General features: G+C 41.7%; 3 protein-coding genes and 1 long non-coding RNA gene across 5 annotated transcripts; 1 reads left to right on the top strand and 3 right to left on the bottom strand.

Moving 5' to 3' along the window:
* Positions 1 to 5611: 5611 nt before the first annotated feature.
* Positions 5612 to 15424, bottom strand: smek1 (SMEK homolog 1, suppressor of mek1 (Dictyostelium)). Of its 2 annotated transcripts, none has more exons than XM_058056264.2 (15): positions 14360 to 15424; positions 14203 to 14258; positions 14010 to 14108; positions 12567 to 13184; positions 11895 to 11972; positions 11687 to 11803; positions 11409 to 11525; positions 10393 to 10524; positions 10173 to 10275; positions 9927 to 10085; positions 9676 to 9845; positions 9191 to 9333; positions 8779 to 8969; positions 8013 to 8224; positions 5612 to 6797 (listed from the first exon to the last, which is right to left on the bottom strand). In XM_058056264.2, the coding sequence occupies exons 1-15, from the start codon at positions 14499 to 14501 to the stop codon at positions 6672 to 6674; spliced, it is 2463 nt and encodes an 820-aa protein (XP_057912247.2). In that variant the 5' UTR covers positions 14502 to 15424; the 3' UTR covers positions 5612 to 6671. The 2 variants fall into 2 exon arrangements, with proteins under 2 accessions (XP_057912247.2, XP_057912248.2); XM_058056265.2 differs by having other exon boundaries at positions 9191 to 9330.
* Positions 15425 to 15758: 334 nt separating this feature from the next.
* Positions 15759 to 17146, bottom strand: erh (ERH mRNA splicing and mitosis factor). The gene is made up of 4 exons (XM_058056268.2): positions 16997 to 17146; positions 16701 to 16788; positions 16492 to 16612; positions 15759 to 16415 (listed from the first exon to the last, which is right to left on the bottom strand). The coding sequence occupies exons 1-4, from the start codon at positions 16997 to 16999 to the stop codon at positions 16313 to 16315; spliced, it is 315 nt and encodes a 104-aa protein (XP_057912251.1). The 5' UTR covers positions 17000 to 17146; the 3' UTR covers positions 15759 to 16312.
* A 125-nt stretch (positions 17147 to 17271) lies between these two features.
* On the bottom strand, positions 17272 to 22209 carry paplnb (papilin b, proteoglycan-like sulfated glycoprotein). Its single transcript, XM_078798917.1, has 13 exons — positions 21689 to 22209; positions 21427 to 21497; positions 21133 to 21242; positions 20558 to 20618; positions 20366 to 20468; positions 20165 to 20292; positions 19809 to 20096; positions 19557 to 19733; positions 18358 to 18508; positions 18207 to 18287; positions 17961 to 18105; positions 17813 to 17888; positions 17272 to 17685 (listed from the first exon to the last, which is right to left on the bottom strand). The coding sequence occupies exons 2-13, from the start codon at positions 21484 to 21486 to the stop codon at positions 17443 to 17445; spliced, it is 1623 nt and encodes a 540-aa protein (XP_078655043.1). The 5' UTR covers positions 21487 to 21497; positions 21689 to 22209; the 3' UTR covers positions 17272 to 17442.
* Positions 17618 to 20764, top strand: LOC131106826 (uncharacterized). The gene is made up of 3 exons (XR_009120146.2): positions 17618 to 17702; positions 20172 to 20242; positions 20571 to 20764. It is a non-coding gene; the product is annotated as an uncharacterized LOC131106826 (long non-coding RNA).
* Positions 22210 to 22213: the final 4 nt, after the last annotated feature.

Genomic DNA, 22213 nt, shown 5'->3' with positions numbered 1-22213 from the left:
CTCATTCCAAGAGAGAGAGAGAGAGACCATCTGAAGCCCATTCCATGCCTCTCCTCCCCTCTTCTTCTCCGTCACCCGCAAATATAACAGCGCCCCTTCTTCTTTTTTTTTTTTTCCTGCTCCTAATTGTGCCCAGCCGTCAGCGAGAAGGAAGAGGTGAGGAGGCGGGATGAGAGAGGGGGCAACAGGAGGAAAAGGAATGGAGAAGAAAGGGAGGAATGAAAGATGGTTTGTTCAGGACGGCACGCTGACACATTCCTCTTATCTGCTGCCCAGCTCCTACCATATGCCCTTGGCCACCGGGTGTGGGGGGGCGTGGGGGGAGAGGAAAGATGAGCTCTAAGTGTGTGTGAGTGTGTTAAGTGTATGCTAATATGTCTTTGGAGGACACCGTGCCATGTGTACTCTAAGAAAGACTCATTCAAGGTCAGCCATTAAATATGATCATTCCCATACCAAATGGGCCTTGACCCCACAGCTCCAGCGGTCACCTACGGTGCCTCCGTCGCCTGTTGACCACACACATACGACACCAGCCCGGCGTGATGAAGCTGGCAAGGCGCGTACGCCAACACCGCATGACACGGAGACGCCATCAATAGCCTCAGACAGTCCGGCAGCAGGAGCCATCATCATGCCTGGCTGCATAAATGAAAAAAAAAATACATTATAGCGTGATATTCCGTCTAAAATTATGAATGTCAAACACAGCTTTGATTGCTACTGTATTTTGGGGAAACGTTGGTGTTTGCCTAGGGTTGTGTTACAAGCCATAAGCCAGCAGAGGTTTGGATATGTGTAGCTGAATAGTGACTTTAATGTATACATCCTGATAAAAGCGGCCGTAGGGGCAATGTGTGCGAGTTACTGGTCCCACATGTTCAACTCCCACTGAACCGTGCGTCCGATCGCACTGTTTATTGACTGAAAACTGACACCTTTAAGGGCTTCATTCATGCTAACACACGAGGTGGCGATTCAATAGCTCGCATATAGCATCATGATTTTGGCTCTGGGTGATTTTTAATAGGTTTTCTTTTTTTTCCCCCCACCCACTGCATTTGCCTTCACAGGAGCCCTTGTGCTTTATTTTTTCTTCAGGGCCCTCATTTCTCAACGGCACCTTCGGCTGAGGCCACACTGTGTGTACGCTTGCTTTAAATCACTGGGAGCGTCATGCACTTTGGTAGGCACTGACATATACGAGACTGGGTGAGCGGGGGGGGGTGTTTATTTAGCTAAACCGCAAGGAGGACGGGGGCATGCATTGGAAGATAGCTATAATTGGAGAGAAGCTGGTAATTTCTTAATTATTTAACTTAAATCATGAGTAGCGGGGCAGACATTTTAAAGCGCATGCAGAGGTAGATAAAGCTGCTGGATGCATTACTAATGCCGCCAGTAAATGGCAGCGTTGTGGAGCAAATGCACTTTTAAGTTGATTTTAAGCATTTGTTTGAATTTTCTGTACCATTTATCCTCACGAGGGTCGCGGGAGTATGCTGGAGCCTATCCCAGCACCCAGCACCCTGGACTTCGCCAGCCAATCACAGGGCACATATAGACAAACAACCATTCACACTCACACTTTAGTCGCCAATTAACCTAGCATGTTTTTGGAATGTAAGAGGAAACCGGAGTACCCGGAGAACATGCAGACTCAACACAGAGAGGAATCAAACCCAGGTCTCCTAGCTGTGTGGCCTGCGCGCTAACCACTTGTCTACCACGCAGCCACATTTGTAACAAGTTATCTTTATTTATGGATCAATTTAGTACCAGCTTAATGCTTTAAGAGTTGTGTCTTGCATAATCAAGTTTTATTCAAACTCCCAGCAATACCCACAATACACCACTAGGTGTCAGTGTCACACTAACATGGGGTGGCCCTTGGCACATTCTAAAAATAAATTTTCAGAAAATATTCAGAAAAGGTTGTAATCTAAAGCGAAAAACTGTTGCAAAATTACAAGAATAAATTCAGAATATGAAGAAAAATAAGGTCCCTTTTGTAGCATTGAGTTTAAATATTGGAACTATAAGCATTTTTAAGTCATAATTCGAGAAAGAAGCAAAACAAAATAAAGAATGTGAAACATTTATATTGGAATAAAGTAAAAATATTATGGGAATAATATGACGAAATGAAAATGTATAAACATTTAACTTTTTAAGAAGACATTTTGAACATTTTAACAACTTTACCTTCATACTTAGTGACTATACAGTGGTTAGCTTTAGTGACACTAAAAACACACAAACAGTGGAAAAGCACATGTATGAGCGTGCTTTCTTTAACTCATATTATGAATATACAGCACACCCCCATCTGTATACTTCCGACTCATCACACACACACACACACACACACGTCGTGACAGAAAGGTGCGCTCCTTATCACTGTGACATTTCCATTTCGTGCACAGCCTTGGAGGTCTTACGCTGACGTCCATGTTTCCTGTGCCCCACACGGAGGTACAACACAGACCACTTAACATTTAGCGACGGCAGATCAGGGCTAAATTCCTCCACTTCCTAACCCTCCCGGCCATGGGAAAAATTTCTAATTAATCTTTGACTCAAGAGCAAATAATATATGAACTACTACTAGTACTTTTAGATATATGAGGGTACATGCTGCTCGTTGAGAAGAGCGATACATGCTTTCAGGTTACAGTCACAGTAAGAAAACCCACAACTTTAACACGTTTATGTTTCAATGCTGGCTGCACGAGTGGTTAGCGGGCAGGCCTCACAGCTGGAGACCTGAGTTCAATTCCACCCTCAGCCATCTCTGTGTGGAGTTTGCATGTTCTCCAAGTGCATGCATGGGTTTTCCCCGGGGGCTCCGGTTTCTGCCCACATTCCAAAAACATGCTAGGTTAATTGGTGACTCCAAATTGTCCATAGGTATGAATGTGAGTGTGAATGGTTGTTTGACTATATGTGCCCTGTGATTGGCTGGCCACCAGTCCAGGGTGTACCCTCGCCTCTCAACCGAAGACAACTGGGATAGTCTCCAGGACCCCTGCGACCCTCGTGAGGATAAGCAGTAGAAAATGACTCAATGAATGTTTCAAAGTTTTCACACTTTAACGGCCCTTGAATGCACCACGGTTATGTACAACAGGACAAGAAACGAGCTCAAAAATGTTGGGGATCACTTTTTAACAAAAAAAACAAAAGCCACGTGCCATACCAAAGTGAATTGAAGTATAATGCATGGAGAAAAGGGGGCTCAAGAGATTTGTATACCACAAAGAATCTCTTGTAGGTTAGACCCAAGCAAAGTCCTTAAGCTCAGTTCAAATGTTCAAATAATGTACGAAAACAAACCAGTATATATTTAGAGGCCTTTCCAATCTACTGTATATACATTTCAAACAGACATACACCAATGTGACCTTAAAATAAGGAAGGCAACAATGTCCCCACTGTTTCTATGTCAAATTAATCACAATTTCTTGGTTTTGGAGGTTTTTGTACTGAGTGAGAATATGATTTGCTGACCTTTTGACTTGAACCTGTCAAGCCATCAAAGTAGTAGCCCACCATACGGGACGCAGTGAAATGTAGTGGGCTTCTGTGCGTGACTGTATCTCACCTCTTCTTTAATGTAAACCAGATGTGACGGATGATGACTTTTCATGGACTGACCGAGGCTTTGCTGACCCGCGGGCATCGTGGCTGACTGCCCCGGGGTCACCGTCGATGGAGGCCCCGCGTGCCGCCTTCGCACCACCGCCCGAGGGACGATCAGCTCCGGGCGCAAACGCGGTGATTGATCACGCACCGTGGCGGGCATGCTGGGATGAACACCTCCACGGAGGCCCGGGGAACTCCAGTGTGCACAGAGAGTACTTTGTGCCGTGGAAACACAAGCCATTGTCCGACCCGGTAGGGGGGCCATGAAGGTAGACTTCTTGCCTGTGTTGACATAACCTCGGCCGAGCTTTCGACTGCAGCGTGACCAACACAGTATTTCCGATTTCATATCCTGGCAAGCTAACAGGATTACAATCCATGTAACTTTATTTTTCTTGACTTGTAACACACAGTATAATCAACATAGCAGCCCGTAGAAAAAAACAATTTTAAAATTATTTACGCTTCTTGAACACACTTGTGATCTGTTAGCTAACTTATCAACTGTCATTATATCCCTACAAATGGTCTTACCCAATATTTTGATTCAATCAATATAATTATATTTTCCAAGCATTAAGACACTCCAAATCCTCCATTATTATTCTAATGGTACCATCCTGTCGCTAAATGGAGTAAAAGTTAACTAACTGTACTTATCAAAGCTGAAGTGTACGTGAACACCCCCCTCGTATCCGTACAAATGGTCTCACCCAAAATTTAAATTGGTTGTATAAATCACGAACTCCATAGCCCTACAATGGTGCTAACCTGCTAACTCATTTAACAAATGTATGTATATTTTTTATTTAATTTGAATCTTAAATAGATATTGATTCATTGGTTGATTAATTAATTATATACCAAGTATTAAAACACCTATTATCCTGTTGTTTGCTAGCATGCTAACAAAATAAATTCATATATTTTAAAATTTAGCTAGTGTGCTTAATAAGCAGACATAAATATTAATTGTCAGCTTAATGGTTTAGTCTAAAATGTTTTATAGGGGGACCACATCCAGCACATGGTTGATTAAATACTTTATTAATAAATGATTGTCAGTGGTTTGGTTTATATAGGGTGTAGATATATAGAGATTGGAGTGTTCCCATATGTGCATGTGTATCTAGAAACACTTGATATCTAACAGGGAAGATGATTCTGGAGCTGATCCAATCAACAAGTACTGTCAAAAGATGCTTTTCACAGGCCCAGCAGGAAGCAGAGCAACAGCAATGTCTGTGATGGTGACACTCCAGCCTGGCAGACATACAGGCGGGGTCGGGCCGGGCCGGGCCAGGCTGCGGCGCCTTGGCAGTGTGGAAGCGGTGTCGGCGGAGGAGGAAGATCACACACACAGTGGTAGGGAGGGCTCCTTTTGTCTAAAGATGGCTTTCATCTGAAAGGGGACCTTAATAGGCGTACGAGTGATCCTGCTTAGTTGGGTTTTAATTAATGAGCCATGGTTGAAGGCTGTAATGCACTTTAGCATGAACAGAGTATTGTGGGGATAACACTGTAAAAAGTGTTGTGGCTTGCAGAAGTTCATGCATTTAAACATGGTCAAGCCTGGCATTTGGATTGGTTGTTTTGTCTCAACTGCACAAATAAGCATATTTTAACATTACCTCTCTGATAGTGTAAGCACAAAGTAATGCATAATCACCCTGACATAATTACACATAACAGAGTGCAGGATCCACAGACTGCAAGAAAAAGGTCCCATTAACTACAATTAATGGAGTTTGCAAGGCTAGGTTTGCCACCTTGTGGACACTGACTGGACCTGCAACCTAATGCCACATTTATCAGTCGTTATTTGAGCGGTGTAACAGGAAACATAGAAAAGATCTTTGCTACACATGAAGTGAATTATTTGTGCTATTAATAAGGTGGATTTGTTATTCTAAAAGTGTAAACCCCAAACCAGGAAACAGTTAAGGACAAACGGTAGTAGGACATCTTACAGCAAAGATCATTTTAATGGTCCCAAATATTCTGAACAACTAATACACTCATGTAAAAGGAAAAAAAACAAAGAAAATGAGAAGATATGACAAAATACATCACATCTAGAATTCCACTCAATCTTTAATCAAGACGGGATTACAAATTTCTCCAAAAAATCTGCAGTTTCAAAGGGCAAAAATGGTAAAACTAGCTCACCTACTGAGGTCTTAAAAACCTGTTCAAGTGTGACTGAAAACATCCTGAACATTTAAAGGCAGGTCATCTTTTTGTTGTCATTTACAAAAAACAAAGAACAGGAGAATGGTTTAAGCGAGACAAATAAGAGAAAGAAAATGAAATGAAGAAAGAAAACTGCTGGCTTTTTTTTTTTTTAATTCTCCCTCCTTTTGGGAGAAATGATGTCCGCTGAGGAACGACAACACTGATGACATCATCAAAGTACACCAAAGACAGCTCTCTTTGCCACGTGCTGCCTCCTGCCTGCTCCTGGATGCCAACTTAAACAGGACAAAGAGGAGAGGAAGAAAAGAACAAGTGGATTCTGGAGAGGTTATGAGGGGATGAGTGTGTGAGTCTGAATTGGCTGAACCATTTGGGCAATTGATGTCCTTCCCTGAGTGGAGGGGGGTCGGGGGTCAGTGGGGTTATGATCCAAGTCCACAATCTCTTGGGGGATTTCAGCCTGCAATATACATGTTTATTTTGTACGTTGTCATCTCCTCCAAGAGACCTTTGTGGTCATGTCCGAGACTGCTGAAGAACTCTTGTGCGACTGTTCCCACCCCCTTGACTTGACCTTCACCTTGTCTGTTCGCCTCAAGACTTTTTCTGCCTTCTGGCCTCCTGATTGGCACTTGTTTGAATTGGGCTGGTCGGAGGAAGAGGAGGCTTTTTTCCAAATCTTTTCAAGTCCGTCTCCTCTTGTGACCACCAGCAGTGTGTGGCTTTCGTTCATTCCATGTGTTTACAAGTTTGATCATTCCCGTGTGAAGAAAGTCTGTGTTCAGAAACTGTCTGAAAGTGGAGCGCTACACTGACATAGTTGCGCGTCTTTAGGAGTTCAGTTTGGACTTTTTTGAAGGTGGCGGAGCGTCGTCTTTACTTTCTCCTTCTTCCTCATCCTCCTCTTCCTCATCGTCGTCGTCATCAGGATAGTCCACCAGTCCCACTAATCCTCCCTGCAGAAAAAGGTACACAGCTCTTATGTATGAAGTAAGGATCGACCAATACATTGGCCGGCCAATATATCGGGCAGATATTTGGTTTTTTTTTCCTTGAATCGGTATCGGCCGATACACATGTGGATTCGCCGATATATTTTCGGCCACATGATACAGTCAGGCATCTGCCGGGGCAGCTTTGTGTTGCAGAGGACCCCGCAACACACGCAGTCGCGGTACCCCACCCCCACTGTTGAATCACAACAAGGCCGCGTTTTCACAAGTAGAAGGATTAGCTTGCTTCTTACACCTTACCAAGCCCATCATATTTCACTGGGTGATCGCTAGGTATAACAGTTTAAGTCATGGTGTGACAACGAGAAAGCCCAAAAACATCACATACCAACGCAACAGACGAATAAAAGCCCTCTCACTAGTGCGCTAGTGCACACTCCCGAGCACACACACACAGAAGGAATTGGAGCAGCCGTGTCTGCTTATGAGAGGTCTTTATCGTGCACAACGCGAACTTTAATGATGAGAGAAATGTTTTATATATCGTCCTAAATTGTGTCAGTGTGATGTGTTTGTGTGTGTAGAGGCTGGGGAGGGGGGGTGTCACACTGCGGAGGAGCAGTCATCACATCGATGCTAGATAAATTTAAACTACGACAGAAATGTTTTGCAGATGGTTGAATATTTATTCCTTTTAAAGTTGATAATGCTGTTTAAATGTGTTTAAGAAAGCTGAATCCTACTGTGTTCAGTGTTTACATTTCAATAAATATTTGTTTAAACATGAGACCTGTAATATTTATCATGGTCATTTTTTCATGTAAATTGAGGGAGCAAAAGCAGTATCGGCCACAAATATCGGCCATCGGCTAAGGGTGATGGAAAAAAATCGGTATATGCCCCAAAAAAAAACATATTGGTCGATCCCTAGTATAAAGTATCTTTTTTTTTCAACCAATGCTGATAACTTTCTGCTTCTCATTTTTTTCATATCTTAGTTTTTTTTATTTTGATCTAACTATAGTTTTTGCACACATAAATGTAAGACTCAAACATATCTGGATTTGACTATTTGTGCCACCTGGCATGAAAAAGTGACTGCCTGAATTGCTCACCTGCACAGTACGGGTTATCTCGCCTCACGGGAGCATCGTATTTAATCAATATGACGTCATAATTTTCACATACAAATCAACTGTACTGGCATCATTTACACACCTTTGTGGTTACTGCTGGGGTGGGAGGTGAGCTCCGTGTCCCTGAGCCAGGAGATTCAGGTGAACCGGGAGAACCAGGATTCAAGGAGGTGGATGAAGGAGGGCTTGACAGGCTGGTTTTGGTGGAGCCGGAAAAGGAGAGCTTGAAGCTGGGATTCTGCCTGCTTGACAAGCTTGACTTGCCCAGAACTTCTTTGTCGTCTGTGTCTTTCACTGCAAGCAGAGGGAGACCAAAGATGCTACTAAGAAACAGTTTACAAGACATGGCTCACCATTTCGTGCACTCAAGAATACGTCCAACTTCTGTGGTTATCAGACTCAAGTAATGCTCAAACTCTAAATGATGTTCCCCATGGGTAACAGTTCATTTGGTCAAAAATATTTTTGTCTGAAAATCGGTCATTTTGTCTTTAGGAAACATTGCATTCACCCTCAGCCGTTATTATAAATATCCATCTATTTTCTATGCCATTAGCGTTGCGGGTATGCTGGAGCCTATCCCAGCTGGCTTTGGGTGAGAGGCGGGGTACACCCTGGACTGGTTGCCAGCCAATCGTAGGGGACATATAGACAAACAACCATTCACACTCACATCCATTTGGGGTTGCCAATTAACTTAACAACACATCAGCATACATCATTTCTGTGAAGTAGTCGTGAACGCACCGCGACCTATGCCTAAACAATGTGAAGGCAAAATGCATGCAAGTGTAAACACTGCTTATCAATTACTGATGGAAAAACAAAACACAAAAATAGAAACATACATTTCTTCCTCTCCATGAACTTGCTTATAGGTTCCATGAGGTCCTCCTCATTCTTCATCTTGTCTGACGGACGTACTACAGTCTCGCCATCTTCAAGGTCTTCTTCATCCGTGTTGAACCACATCTCCTCTTCATCTTCCAGCGTCCGTGCATCACGGCGGAAGCGGTGGTTTCTCAGGATTGAGCGCATGCTATTGAGTAATAATAATGAAAAATTACATTTTAGATGCTTTGCAAAACACAATAATATTGTTTTTCTGAGTGCAGGGTACTCAAACATGATAAAACACCAAAGTTATGCTGACAATATTGTATTTATGAAAATGGCATTCTTAGAGTGGTAAATAGACATGCAGATGGTAAAGGAAAACCATGCCACCCCTCATATACTTAACTCACTGGAATAACTCACCTGTCCAGTTTGGGGTTGTCTTGCCTCTCTCGTTGCTGTTCATACCGCAGCTTGAGGCCCTTGAAGGTCTGGACATAGTCCACGTCCTCCAGAGCCTTCCAGTAATTCTCTATTATATGAGCTGTGAGAGATTTCACATCCTCCTAGGAAAAATGGAAGAGAGGAAAGGGGAGGGGAGGATGTGGGGAATTGAAGTAAATGTATGGAAAGGTGAGAACAAGGGTAGTTTGGAGTGTAGGATAATGATGCGGATAAGATGGGAGAGTGGTGTAGGAAAAATAAGAAACAGCAACAGAAGAGGGGGAGGGAGGTGAAGACCAAAAACATTAGTATGTATCAACAAGGCCACATTCCAGTGCATAAATGTTTGTTCATTAGCAATTTGATAGTATTGTACTTGATATAAACATTTATAAGAGTGTTACTGGCAAGTTGCACGTTCTCACATCAAGCAAATAAATGTGCTTTGATAGAAAAATACTCACCACACGGACATACTCAAACATTTCAATGATGGCCGAGTTCATGAGATTGTAGCGTGAGCCGTTCTTGAGAAAGGCCTTAACGACAGGCTCAAAAAGGAAGTTCCTCATTATGTAGCGGTTGTAGAATTCATCCTTCAGACCGATGATTCTTCGCATGAAGCGCAGAGCACCTGGCCACAGTGGAGGCAATATTGAGAACATGAAGGTGCGAACCACATTGGAGTTTGATTTTGTTGGAGCTCAAAACTCACATAGTGCCAGGAAAGCGTGCTGGGAGGCAGTGAGTACCAGTACCCTCCTGAGAATGTCCTTATTGATGATGTAGTTCTTGATGTGATATGTGTGATGCTCAACACAAAATGTCAGCAGCTCCAAAATTAGGGCTAACAACTGGGATGTCTGGAAATCATCTAAGAGTGATGACAATGGCGATGAGGGAGTTGTTCAGCTGTTGATTTGAGACAAATAAGCACATGACTTGTTCACACATTGAATACCTTTGCTCGGCTTTTCCTCTGTGGTGTTGGCCAGTAGTGGAGCTGACAGGACATGCATACAGTGCTTGTAAAAGAAGCTGAGGAACTCTGTCTTTTCTGTTTTCTGGCAAAATAGCATACAAGACAACGTGATGTAACCAACAGTATATTAATCAATGTATTACTTGATGGCAACCACAGAAGACCCAGAACACACTGTGTGTGTAGCACGCAAACTCACATTTGCAGTAGCGAGCATGTTTTCTGGGTCCACCAGAGTCCGGAGCAGACCCATCAGCTGTACTGCCCCCCCTAACTCTGGGTCTGTGTCGCAGATCATGTGTTCTATGATGAGGTTGATCAGGAGGATGTCCTAGGGGGGTAAGAAAAAACCACTCATAAATTTGTGTAGCCATTATTTCACACTTAAATATCAGATGGGTCATCCCCCTTTACTTTGCGGTACAATCTAATTTAATTATTGCTGTTTTGTGGTTGAATAAGGCGTAATATTGGTCAAACAATATTGAGGTCCTATGTTGTATTCTGTTCTCAAGGCATCAGTAATGCTCCATGGATGAGACATGACATTGCCTTAACAAATGCAGTCAGCCATGGCATGTCCCACATGACAAAGTGGGGGGAAAAAATCTCCCATTCCATGTGGAAGTGGTAGGTTTTTGCTTTCTTAAGCCTTAAGTTTATGCTATGACATAAGTTGGATGCTAACTATTTAGCTTAGTAGCATGCTATGCATAAAGCAGCGGTGGTCTCATGTCCATGCATCGACCCTGTAACTACAGTTACACACTGTGATGTAAACAAACAGTAACAGGAGTGTAGACTACAGGGTGTTATTTCATTTCTATGGGGCTCCAATAATGGTTAAAACCCTATTTAGATAGCTATAAAAAGTGACTTGTTGTAACTACAAATATATTGCATTTATTAATATTGAATCCAACTTTGCAGAAATGCACTTATTGTGGCCGGGTGTGGAACCAATTAAGTGCAATAAACGGGCAACTGTATGACATATTAGGATACAGAAAAAAATTACAACGGTTCAACACTCCTGAGGGAGTATTAGGAATACAAGACATCACACAAGCTGTTCATTTATTTTTACACTTGTATTGTTAAAATTATACTAAATATCCCCTGTACAATTAGTAAATGGTTTATATACAATTGATTATTTCTTATTCCACAGTAATTAGGTTCCACTGTAATTCAGAGCAATTACAGAGTACTCACGTCATCATTTTGCTGAGACTCCTGCATGACAAATTCTCGTACCATGGAGGGGTTGTACTCTACCAGATAAGAGAAGATATCTGTGGCTGCCCCTCGCACTTGGACATCATCCATTCCCTGTTTCACAAGCAAAGGTTGTATCAGTCACTGGACTGTAAAGTCTCTCGCCTTCTAACGAGAATTGCAGCTTAATAAAGAGGCACAAGAGGAACAAACAATAGTTATTTACATTACACAATCCCATTTAAAAGGGATTGCAACACACACCCTGTACTCACCAATATGACCTCTAGTGCAGGTAGAATCCCCATGTTTGACAGTGTCTTGAAGAAGGCATCTCTGTTTTGAGGTTGTAATGTTTGTGAGAACGCGCAGAATTCCTTCAAGAAGTTAACCTACATGGGGAAAAGACATGTATATTTTATAATTGACACATTTAGAGGTTTGAACAGTTTGGTTTTATTGAAAGGAAACAAGTGTTAATACCAGTTCATGTCTTTTGTCATCATCTGTAGCCTCGTCTGTTAGCTGTGCAAAAAGATCTGTCAGGAACTTCTCATCGTCCTGAAATCAAATAGGAAGGAAAATGTGAGTACCATGTAGCCATTAACCCAAAACTAAATTTCATAACTATCTTGTTTTATACAAGCAAAAGACTTTTTCTGTCGTTTGTAATAAAAAGTTTAGAAAAAGTAACATCGAGAAGTAATGCAGTTTACATTTTGTCTGTTCTGTGACATTTCAAACGCTAATCTCAAGGAATACGAATTTTGTCCTCAAGACAACTTCATGCTAAGTGATGAGGAAAAATGGGGGTAAACTTCTGCAGGTCACCTCAGGCAACAGCACAAATGTTTCACTTTTCTTCTATCACGGCATGACAGGTTTACGCAACACCTCTTAGTCGCTATGGTGACAACTGCACACAATGTACAAAGGTCACATGATCATTGAAAAAAAAAAATCTAACAGCAGCACCAATCAGCTTGATAAAAAATTCATTCTGGAGAACCAAAGTATAATAGTCAGCGTTGGATTAGTACTGTGAATATTCAGTATGATTTACATGTCTCTTATCTTTCAACCCACCTTTCACCTTTTCATGATTTAAAGAAAAACCCATACCTTTCAGAAGCAGATTAATGTCACGAAGCTCACCTGAAGCATGCCTACAATTTCCACCTTGTTGAAGAAGATGAAGGAGTGCAGGGTGGACAGCATGTTCTCCTCAAAAACAGAGGGAGTTGGCAGTACCATGTCCTGAATGTACTGTACCCGGTAAGTCTGGTGTATTTTCTGACGCAGTTCAGGGTCTGAGATAGGGATCACTTCCTTAAAACGGGCCGTCTTCGTAAGAAACTCACGGTGCCGCCGCGGTTGTGGGAGCGCCGGGTCGAACTCCAGACAACCAATGACGTCCATAATGCACTCGTCTGAGAACATGACCTCAAAAAGTGCGGTGCGATTGAGTAGAAAAATGCCTTTGATGATTTCATACAGGTGGTGCAGTCCTTCCCGGTTCTCCAAGTCCTCGCACACGCGGAAAAGCTCGAGGAGTTTGCGGATGTAGCCCTCGTTTTCCACGGCTAGCGCCAGTTTCTCGCGCCGCAGTGGCGATGGGAGTGAGGACGCCACAAGCTCTGCCAAGTCCTCCAGGCGGCTCAGTTCACATGGAGGCAGCTCCAGACCGGGCGATGACATGTCATCGAAGCGCTCCTCTTCTAACTCGTCCACCACATCTTGAGTGATGTCCACTGACGGGTCCTTTCCTTGCACCTTGAGAATGCAGCAAAATCATTAGTGCTTACAATAGTACTTACAAGAGCATTATAAAAAGTAAATGTCATGTATTACTGTGTTATCATAAGTGGATACTCTCATCAGTAACACTGAAAGTAACTTACTTTTGACTTATTTATGAACTTATTGGTTCATATAACACACACAAACGATGAACACCTCCATAACCGTCCTTTGTGTCAGAGCAGGACTGAACTAGCAATATTCTCTCTGTGCTAGCCAGGCAATGTTCACATGATGGGCACATCAACCCGTAATGCAGAAGCTACAATTTGCTGTATTTAGGTATGCTCAATACACTCAAAATGTTAACTCAACTTAGACTTCATAGCATATTTGAATGCAATTCCTCATTGCTCATAACAGTGATTAAAATGTTCTGTTACTATAAAAAGAGACTAGAGACTAGTTGAAATTTTGAGTTCATTTGGAGCAGTTCCACTCTGTTCATTTTGGTGAACAATCCAACCATGTCACAAATTGAGACAATGGCATTAAATTTGTTGCAGAATTAATAAAATGCCAATAATATTAGGAAATAGGCAGAATGTTGTAATCCAATGATTGACAAAAATGTCATCTTGCTGATTTAAGACACACGTAGAGGCCAACTTCTCCAATGTTGTGCATTTTATTATACAAGATACATAGATAACATTGTTCAAATATACCAATATTATCATTCAACCACTGTATAATGATAATCATTGGCAATATTTTGAGCGCTACGCTGTAATTCATGTCCTACACATGACAGCCAAAATAAACAAAGGTAGCAAACATAAGTAGAGGCGCATTCACCTGGCAAATTTTCTCCCAGATCTCATCGCAACCGGCTTTCTCCTGGAAGCTGAGGGCCAGGTCATAGTTTTCAGCCTCTGACCACACAATGAGTGTATCCTGGCAAAGGACCAGCAAAAGAAATGTACATCAATACACGGTGTCTGGTTTATCAGCGTGGAAACTGCACTTGAGATTTATAAAAAGCACTGACCTGCTGTTTCTGGTATGCTGTGTTTGTGTTTATTTTGGACTCCAGTAGTAGGGAACCTTGGCAGCAATACAGACAATACCAATGTTGGCCATTCGATGAAGGTGATCTCAATGTATACATCCAAGTGCAAGTATGTAAGCAAGGTGCATGTACTTACCGTCGCTCTCTGCCCGCACCAGAAGAGACGTGCCTTTCAGTCGGTCCACATAGCCCGACGAGACGTGTCCTGTTCCACGGTCGTCCCACTGTCTGTCCTCGTTGAGGGTATAGACTTTGACTCGTCGACGGGTGTCCGTCATCCTGACAGGTGTTTGCAACCGGTCCCCCCCAACACCCCTCCTGCCGAGCCTCGCTGGCTGTTACAGGGTGTCTGCTTCACCTTAGTAACGCCACAACTTCAAAAGCAGTCCAAATCGTTGCTATCTTGCGTCCGGGGTCAAGCTGACCAACACGCCTTCCTCCGTACGTCCAACTTGTTCAACCTCCTTCACTCTTAATATATTTACACTATATTATGTCGATGTGTTACCAACAAACTTCTAGCAGATGATCACGCACTACGGAAAGGCAGCTTGAAGACTAGCACAACATCAAAACATGGAAATGCACCACGCAGAGGGGACTGCGTTCACGCGACTGCTACACAAAACAATGTTGACATTAATTATGTCGCGTTGATGTGACAATAGTTTTACAATACTTTTATTCCCCCAAAACACTCTGCGCCGCTTAGTTGCGCTCTGGCGGACAACGTTAGCTAATAGCTGGGCTAACGCGTTGACTTGCCCCCATGTAAGCCAAACACCAGCGTTTCGTATGTTAACCGCGTTAATGCGAAATAACCACAGCTACATAACAAAAACATTATTTCACAATTGCGGACAGTACTGAGCGTTTTTAATCCAGAACAATATTTGTAAATGTCACTCAATAATACGCCAGCTAGCTTAGCGTTAGCCGCTATTTCTTCCCAAACTGTTCCGCCATGTTCTGGCTCGGGGCCGCGGAGAGAAAACTCTCTCCATACTGGTAGGCATACATTCCGAAAATAATGCAAACCAACAAGACCGTAATCGGAAAATTAGTTCAAGCGTTTGCTTTACACCATAATGCTATTTGTCATTCATTCCCGATGTCTTGCTCGGTTATTTGCTAACAGTCCCCCGTGAGTATTCAGCCATCTTGGGCCCCAACAGTCTGTACGGGGTTTCCAGCACAGCAACAACAGGGCAGTCCGCCACATTTAAAGAGACAGTGCGTGACGGAAGTGACTTTATTACGTGTACTGTGCTGCCTTTTCAGTAATCATTTCATAATGACGTAGTAGATATGTAATGTTCATGCTAATAAATGCTTATGTCATTATAAACTTTTCATCAGGGATTAAAATTAGAAAACAAAAGCATGCCACATTAAATTACAACCAACAAAACATTTTCACCCAGGTCTACTTAATTATTTTTGACTTCATATTCTTTAAATACGAAATAATCCATATGCATGAGGCTCTGAGTATTTTCTTGGTGTAAAGTTCAGAAATAAAACAATAGCAAAAATAGCAGTCTTGATACCAAAACTTTATTAGAAAACAAACCGCTGTCGCCATTTCCCTGAAATAACATACAAACGTAAAAACAAATGGTTTACAAAAACAGCATTAAGCATGGTTTAAGTAACCACTAGACTTCAGAGTAACATCAAAACAAATAGGCTCCAACTCATCGGTGACCCTGATGAGGTCAAGCGGTAGAGTAAATGGATGAAGATGTATTCCATCTGCATATAAATGAATGAAATCCAATTGTGAAAGTAAAAATTAAATACAACCAAACATGAATTTACTGCTAAAGAAATGGGAGGTCAAATGACTGTGAAACAGCAAGTTAAAATGTTTTCATTCTGCTAAAGGTGTCTAGTTTCAAAATGTATCCGGTAACAAACGTGTGCCGTACAACCTAAGCCTTCCACAAATAAAACATGGGCATCCCCCCATTACAGTACACAGTTGTCCTATTACACAGATCTCCAGAAAGTCTTTGCAATGTAAATGTTTTGTACAATACACTCCTTTCAGATGTGTGTAGAAGGACAATATCAGTATCACGTCTCTCTACTTTCCTGCTTGCTGAGCTTGGCGTCTCAGCAGGACATAAATCTTCTCCTTGATCCAGTCTTTGTTGTATGGCTGGTACGTCTGGGTATCAGCTCTGTAACTTTAGAATAAAAAGGACAACTCATTGAAACAATACACACACATTGAAATCGGTGTTTTAGTTGTATGATACTTACACAAGACAGCTGAGATCTGCCAAGTCGTCAATAAAGTCAAACAACTGACTAATATCATATGTGATCGATGGGCTGTTTGGATTCATCCTCTTCAGATGCTCTTCATACATTTTGCACACACCTGGAAGAGGTAAAGGAAGGACTATAGTTACGCAAATTACATAAATTATATAGGTTGACTGCATTTTTTTAAAATCACAAAGACTCACCTTCCATGCATTCATTCACAGACTCATAGTCTGCGTATGTCCGGCCTTCGGGTCTCTTGGTGGGCTGTACCAAAAGGATTGTGTGCGACTGCAAAATTATAATACATCAATTAGTGTTGTTTGAAATTGAATATTATTTATATTTCTATACCTTAACTGTATAAGAAGAACACATCCGACTGGACAGTTTTAGCCTGCTAGCATGTTAGCCTAGCAACTGTGGCTCATCAGCAGCAGTCGGTGATAATTATGTTGCAAATTTACATCCACAGGTGGAAAATAACACACCCACTTACCATATCTGTGCTGAATCTGGACCTTTGGGTTTAATAGGACGAGGAAAGTAAGCTAAAACAAAACTCGAAGCTTTACAATCACCCTTACGTTGTAGCTACTAGCTACTTATGCTAAGACTAGCTAAGGGAAGTGGAATTAGTATATTTCCGGTTGCGAAGTCCACCGGCTTCAAAATAAAGGTTGGATTAAAATTAAAAGTGTGGTCTGGAAACAGCATCGCAAGGCAAGTAAACTGAAAATGCTAAAATAGTGAAACTGTGTCTTTATTGGTGTCACATTACAGCAACGAATATATTGATGAGTTATTTAAAATGGGTAATTTATTGAATCCCATGGACCACAATACACAAATTACAGTCACCAGCATGCAAAACTTGCAATGGTTAACATCACAACCAACAGCATGAAACAGGCATTCACTGTATGCTTAAGAAAGAAAGACATTTTAGGATGTAGCGGTACGTCTGAAAGGGCCAGAAGGAGGCTCCCTGTCCTCACACTTTCTCTGACACGCCGCCAGAGAAAAAAAGTTATTAGAGTTGCCTTGGCAGCCTCCAAACCAAAACTCTGTACATTTGCGGCTGCTTGTGTTGTAATAGAAACGTTTCTTCCAGGTATCACAGGGGCCTTCGTCGCGTGGTAGGGAGCATGAAGTCTGTACAGGTTGAGGGGTTGGATCTGCAGAGTGCTGGATGGGAAACAAAGGTGAAGAATTAGAATTAGATAGAAGTTGGATTGAAAAGTGAACAAATGTATTAAACTTTATGTAGCAGGTCTCATGTGTCATGATACAATACAAGAATAGACATTCCTACCACAGTCTGGTACTCGGGGCATCCAGCTCTTCCAAATCCTTGAGCAGCAGTCACTCCATCCAAACAACATCCATACCTAAAAGTGGAAGGTACTTTACTTGAGGAAATGCATATTGACAGTATATGGTAGAAAAAGAAGTTTGAAGACCTAGTGTGAACACAGTCCGCTTGGGAGCAGCCCTCATTTGTGGGTCCAGTGGCAAATGTATGGCCATCAGGGCAGCAGCCATAAGCAGACCGTTGACAGTCAGGAGGGACGACTGCATCACTGTCAGTGTTTGGTGTGGAAGCAACTAAATGCAGAGCGTAATATCCCAAAATAAGTCACAACATGGATGAATCCCATCCAAATCTACCATTTTAATAGCATATTCAATGTTCATTTTAAACACACCTGAAGACTCACCAGGAACATGTGGTACAAATCCTGTCATGGTGCTTTCATGCACCCCTGGATCCTGCAGACTCGGGACTCCTACAGGGAGACAATATCCACTGAAGTCATTCAGAGCAATCGCATTTGAACAAATGCAAAGTTGCCTCACTTTGAGCCTCATGGCAGGGCTGTGTGTTGCATGGCTCCACAGTTACCGGTTTGCTCGTGATTCCGCACCTGACCACCGGGTGGGGTTTTAGATCGGAGTCGAAGCAGCCCACCTGCCTTTCTCTCACACCGCCGCCACAGCTGCGAGTGCACTGCAAAGTTTTAGACAAAAACACTTTTAGGCATTAATACTGCGTGATACTGAAGGGACCTGGGGGGCATATGCACATGCAAATATGATGTATCCAAAAAAAACAGCCAAAATGTAAAAATATTTTCTAAAAAATCAAATTTTACAAAATAAAGTTGAAATATTACAAGGAAAAAGCCGTAAACATATTTTAATGTATTTTTTCATATGTTAGTGGCATAAAGTTGAAATATTAAAGAAGTAATTATTCTTTTTTTAACATTCTAGTATTATGAGAAACAAAATAACAAATAAAGTTGTATTTTTGTGGAAAACTGGGTTACAGAAAAAGTTCTAGTATTATGAGAAACAAAATAACAAATAAAGTTGTAATTTTTTGGAAAACTGGGCTACAGAAAAATTTCTATTGTTACAAAAATCCTGATTTACAAGAAAAAAAGTTGAAATCAGTAAAAAAAAACAGCTGTAAAAAATGGCAAAAACAACTGTATTTTTATGAGAATAAATTCAAAATATGAATAGAAAATAGTCAATTTTACAAGCAATTGTACGTGCAATTATACAAGAATAAAATATTGAATGAACTAAAATAACAGGATTTTAGTAGCATAGAGTCGAAATATTAAAGAAGTCCTATTATGAGAAAACAAAACAAAACAAAATAAAGTTAGAATATTGCGAAAATAAAGTCAAAATATTATGGGAATGGAGGCAATATTGCGAAAAGAACATTTACAAAAAAAGTTGAAATATATGAACATTTTTGAAAAATATCCAGCAAAAATGGGGGGAAAAAAGAGCAAAGAACAGAATTTAAACTAATAATACATTGAAATTTTCTTGAAATACATACAAAATATCCAAGTGACACTTGCATCCTTTCATTTGTCAGTATGTGACCCTCAGTGGAAAAGGTTTGGACACCTTGCAGTTGTGGTGAAATGGTTTTTACACTTGTGAGTCTATGTATTAAAAGCTGTATGGTTTTATGATATGACAGTTTGACCCTGGAAAATGGGGGAGGGGGAGTATTGAAATCCTATAATTACCAGTCCAAAGGTTGCCACATGCCAGCTGATGTGTGTGTGGCAGACTCTTCTCCTGCACGTTTGGACCGAGGCAGGTCTTACCAGGCCTACGCAGGCCTCATCCGCCAATTGTCGCCCTTCGAGACCCTCACAGATCACTTCTCTTGTCTGCTGGCCCTCCCCACAAGTCACTGAGCACTAATCAGAATACAAATCACAATGATTTTTCTTCACGTGTAGTGCATCAAAGTCTTGCATTTGAACGATACAAACCTCACCAAAGCTGGAGACGGTGTACTTGGCATCACACGGGTGCATGTTGCACACCTGCTGGCACTGGGGTCTCAGCAAGCGTTGCGTAATGCAGTGCGTTTCATCCACCATATGGGGGTTCACCGGGTCCTGAACCCAGCATTCAACGCTGCGATACTGCATTCCTCCATCGCAGGTGGCTGAGCAGTCACCGTAGGTGCCAGTTTTGTACACATATATTTGGGTCTCCGTCGGGGGATCGGGATATGTGTCATCTTCCATGCCCAAAATCACTCCTTGGCTTACTTCCTGCAACAAATAGTTACTTACAGTCTCTTTAAATCATCATTTGCCATAAAATAATCCATCATCCTCACTCTGCAGATGCCGTCCACACAGATGTCACTGCGTCCCACATGGCACAGTGTCCCGTCCTGTACTTTGGGCCAGTGACGGTAAAAAATGTTCTCTTCTCGAGTGACACAGGTCAGTTCACACGGGTTGGCTGCAGAACAGAACAAAACAATCTTCCATCCACTCATCACATTACATCTATTTTGCAGTATTTCGTACCCTACCTCCATAGTATGGCACCCAAGTGTGATGCCTGCCTTGAAATTCCATTCGGTCAAATTGGGAGCACTGCTCCTCCCTGAAGTCCCTGGAACCCACTGGACATTCCTATAATAATAAAAGACATTCATATTTAGTGTTTATATGGTCATGGTTAGTTTTGAGTGCCACATTTTGCACGGAAAGTAAATATTTACATTTGTATTACAGATCTGAAAGGACTTGGATGATCCCACGCAGTTATGACCTCCATCTGTCCTAAAACAAGACAAGGGAAGCAAACATTAAGTGCAAATATAAAGAATGATCATTATGCAAAATACATTGTGAAGACTATTATACATAAATGATAGCATTTGAGGGGTTTTCAAAGTGTTGGGCAGGTATCCACTGGATGTGCAGCAGAAAACCAAAACATACAAAAACCGAGGCAGTGTTTCCAATAGGAAGAATCATTATAGTTTTAGGTGCAGAAAACAATATGAAATGATTCTAAATGATGAATGGATGAAAATGATTTGGCCCCCATGGCAGGTTATTTAGAAGTCAAACTCAATAAAAACAGCGTGTTAGTCCATGCAATATGTACAAAAGCTTTTTTTTAATGAAAACTGGGGCGTACCAATGCCGAGGTTTGGCTGTATGCTGTAAAAGTGGAATGAAGCGGAGACCCCCAGCCGTGTCAGACTTTGAAAACCCCTGGTCTAGCCCTATAGCCATTATGATTAGCGTTGCTATTCCATTCAAAAAAGGATAAAAAGTGTGCAAATACCTTAATGTAATACACGTCCTGGTTCTCATTGCCACGCCTGTGCCACAAGAGCGGCTGCAGGAGCCAAAGGGGCCAAACTCCCCCCAGTGATCATGCAACGGCTGTATCTGCTGCAAGTGCAAAAGCATCAAAAGTCTCACGTACCCGACACACTATATACTATACACACTGGGACATTTTTTAACCACACAAGTCTACGCTTTCATTCAGAGGCGGCCAGCACTTTGAAGAATGTAAACATTTTAGAACATACTGTACTGAAAGTTGGAAAACATTGCCAGATGTGAGACTCACAGTAAAGACTGCGGGTATCGCCAGCAACTGTAGGAGAGCCAGGACTCTCAGCTTCTCCATTTTATTGGCAACTACAGAAATAATGACAAGGATTGGAATTACAGGTTGAAAACATTTGGACAGATCGAGCCAGAACTTTGTAGTAACAAAGGAAAAGTTCATTACATACTACTCTCAATACATTTTTTAATGCTCTCTTTCTCTAAGCATCATACCTAGGTGTCCCAATACTTTTATCAACACTATGTAATATCAGTCTTACCTTCTAAATGAGAATGCCCAAAAAATGCGTCCAGTCCCAGTGTAGGTCCAAGGAGTAATGCCGTACACAAACATCCAGCGTTCTATACTCTACACTCTGTCAGCACAGCACAGCCAATCAGGTATCAGAGCTCAGCCATACACTGAAAACACAGCCTCTTTATATGCTCCAGTCCATGTTTGACTATCATTTATGGATGTCAGAGGCTGTTTATGATCTGGGGACGATACTGATGTTGCAGCTGATGGTGCTTTTCATTTGATACCAACATGTCAACGCAAAATGAGAAGGGACCATATTGAAGCATTTACATTATTTTAATGATTTGAAGCATTTGTGGACAATCACGATGTATGACATGTATTGACCCGGATATAAGACGGTATTACAGTCATCCCTCACTATGTCAGGGTTCAAATTTTGATCATGTTTAAAAAATATATATATATAAAATATATGTTCATTAGTGAGTGTGAATGGTTGTTTGTCTATATGTGCCCTGTGACTGGCTGGTGACCAGTCCAG

This window comes from Doryrhamphus excisus, linkage group LG19, assembly GCF_037039965.1.
Source record: "Doryrhamphus excisus strain RoL-2023G ecotype Guam linkage group LG19, RoL_Dexc_Guam_v1.1, whole genome shotgun sequence".
In the NCBI taxonomy this organism is placed as follows: Eukaryota; Metazoa; Chordata; class Actinopteri; order Syngnathiformes; family Syngnathidae; genus Doryrhamphus; species Doryrhamphus excisus.
The sequence above is the reverse complement of the archived record's forward strand: the minus strand, read 5'-3'. Positions and strand labels throughout refer to the sequence as shown.

Excerpts from the sequence above, each read along its gene's own strand:
- smek1 (XM_058056264.2), bottom strand. The coding sequence starts at position 14,501 with ATGACGGACACCCGTCGACGAGTCAAAGTCTATACCCTCAACGAGGAC. Across the intron at positions 10,086-10,172 it reads AGAGGAAAAGCCGAGCAAAG|ATGATTTCCAGACATCCCAG; the intron begins GTATTCAATGTG and ends CATCACTCTTAG. Across the intron at positions 9,334-9,675 it reads TGTTTGAGTATGTCCGTGTG|GAGGATGTGAAATCTCTCAC; the intron begins GTGAGTATTTTT and ends CATTTTTCCTAG.
- erh (XM_058056268.2), bottom strand. Across the intron at positions 16,613-16,700 it reads TGTGAATGAATGCATGGAAG|GTGTGTGCAAAATGTATGAA; the intron begins GTGAGTCTTTGT and ends TACCTCTTCCAG. Across the intron at positions 16,416-16,491 it reads GCAGATCTCAGCTGTCTTGT|TTACAGAGCTGATACCCAGA; the intron begins GTAAGTATCATA and ends TTTATTCTAAAG.
- paplnb (XM_078798917.1), bottom strand. The coding sequence starts at position 21,486 with ATGGAGAAGCTGAGAGTCCTGGCTCTCCTACAGTTGCTGGCGATACCC. Across the intron at positions 21,243-21,426 it reads CGATACCCGCAGTCTTTACT|CAGATACAGCCGTTGCATGA; the intron begins GTGAGTCTCACA and ends TTGCACTTGCAG. Across the intron at positions 20,097-20,164 it reads GTGTGGACGGCATCTGCAGA|GAAGTAAGCCAAGGAGTGAT; the intron begins GTGAGGATGATG and ends TATTTGTTGCAG.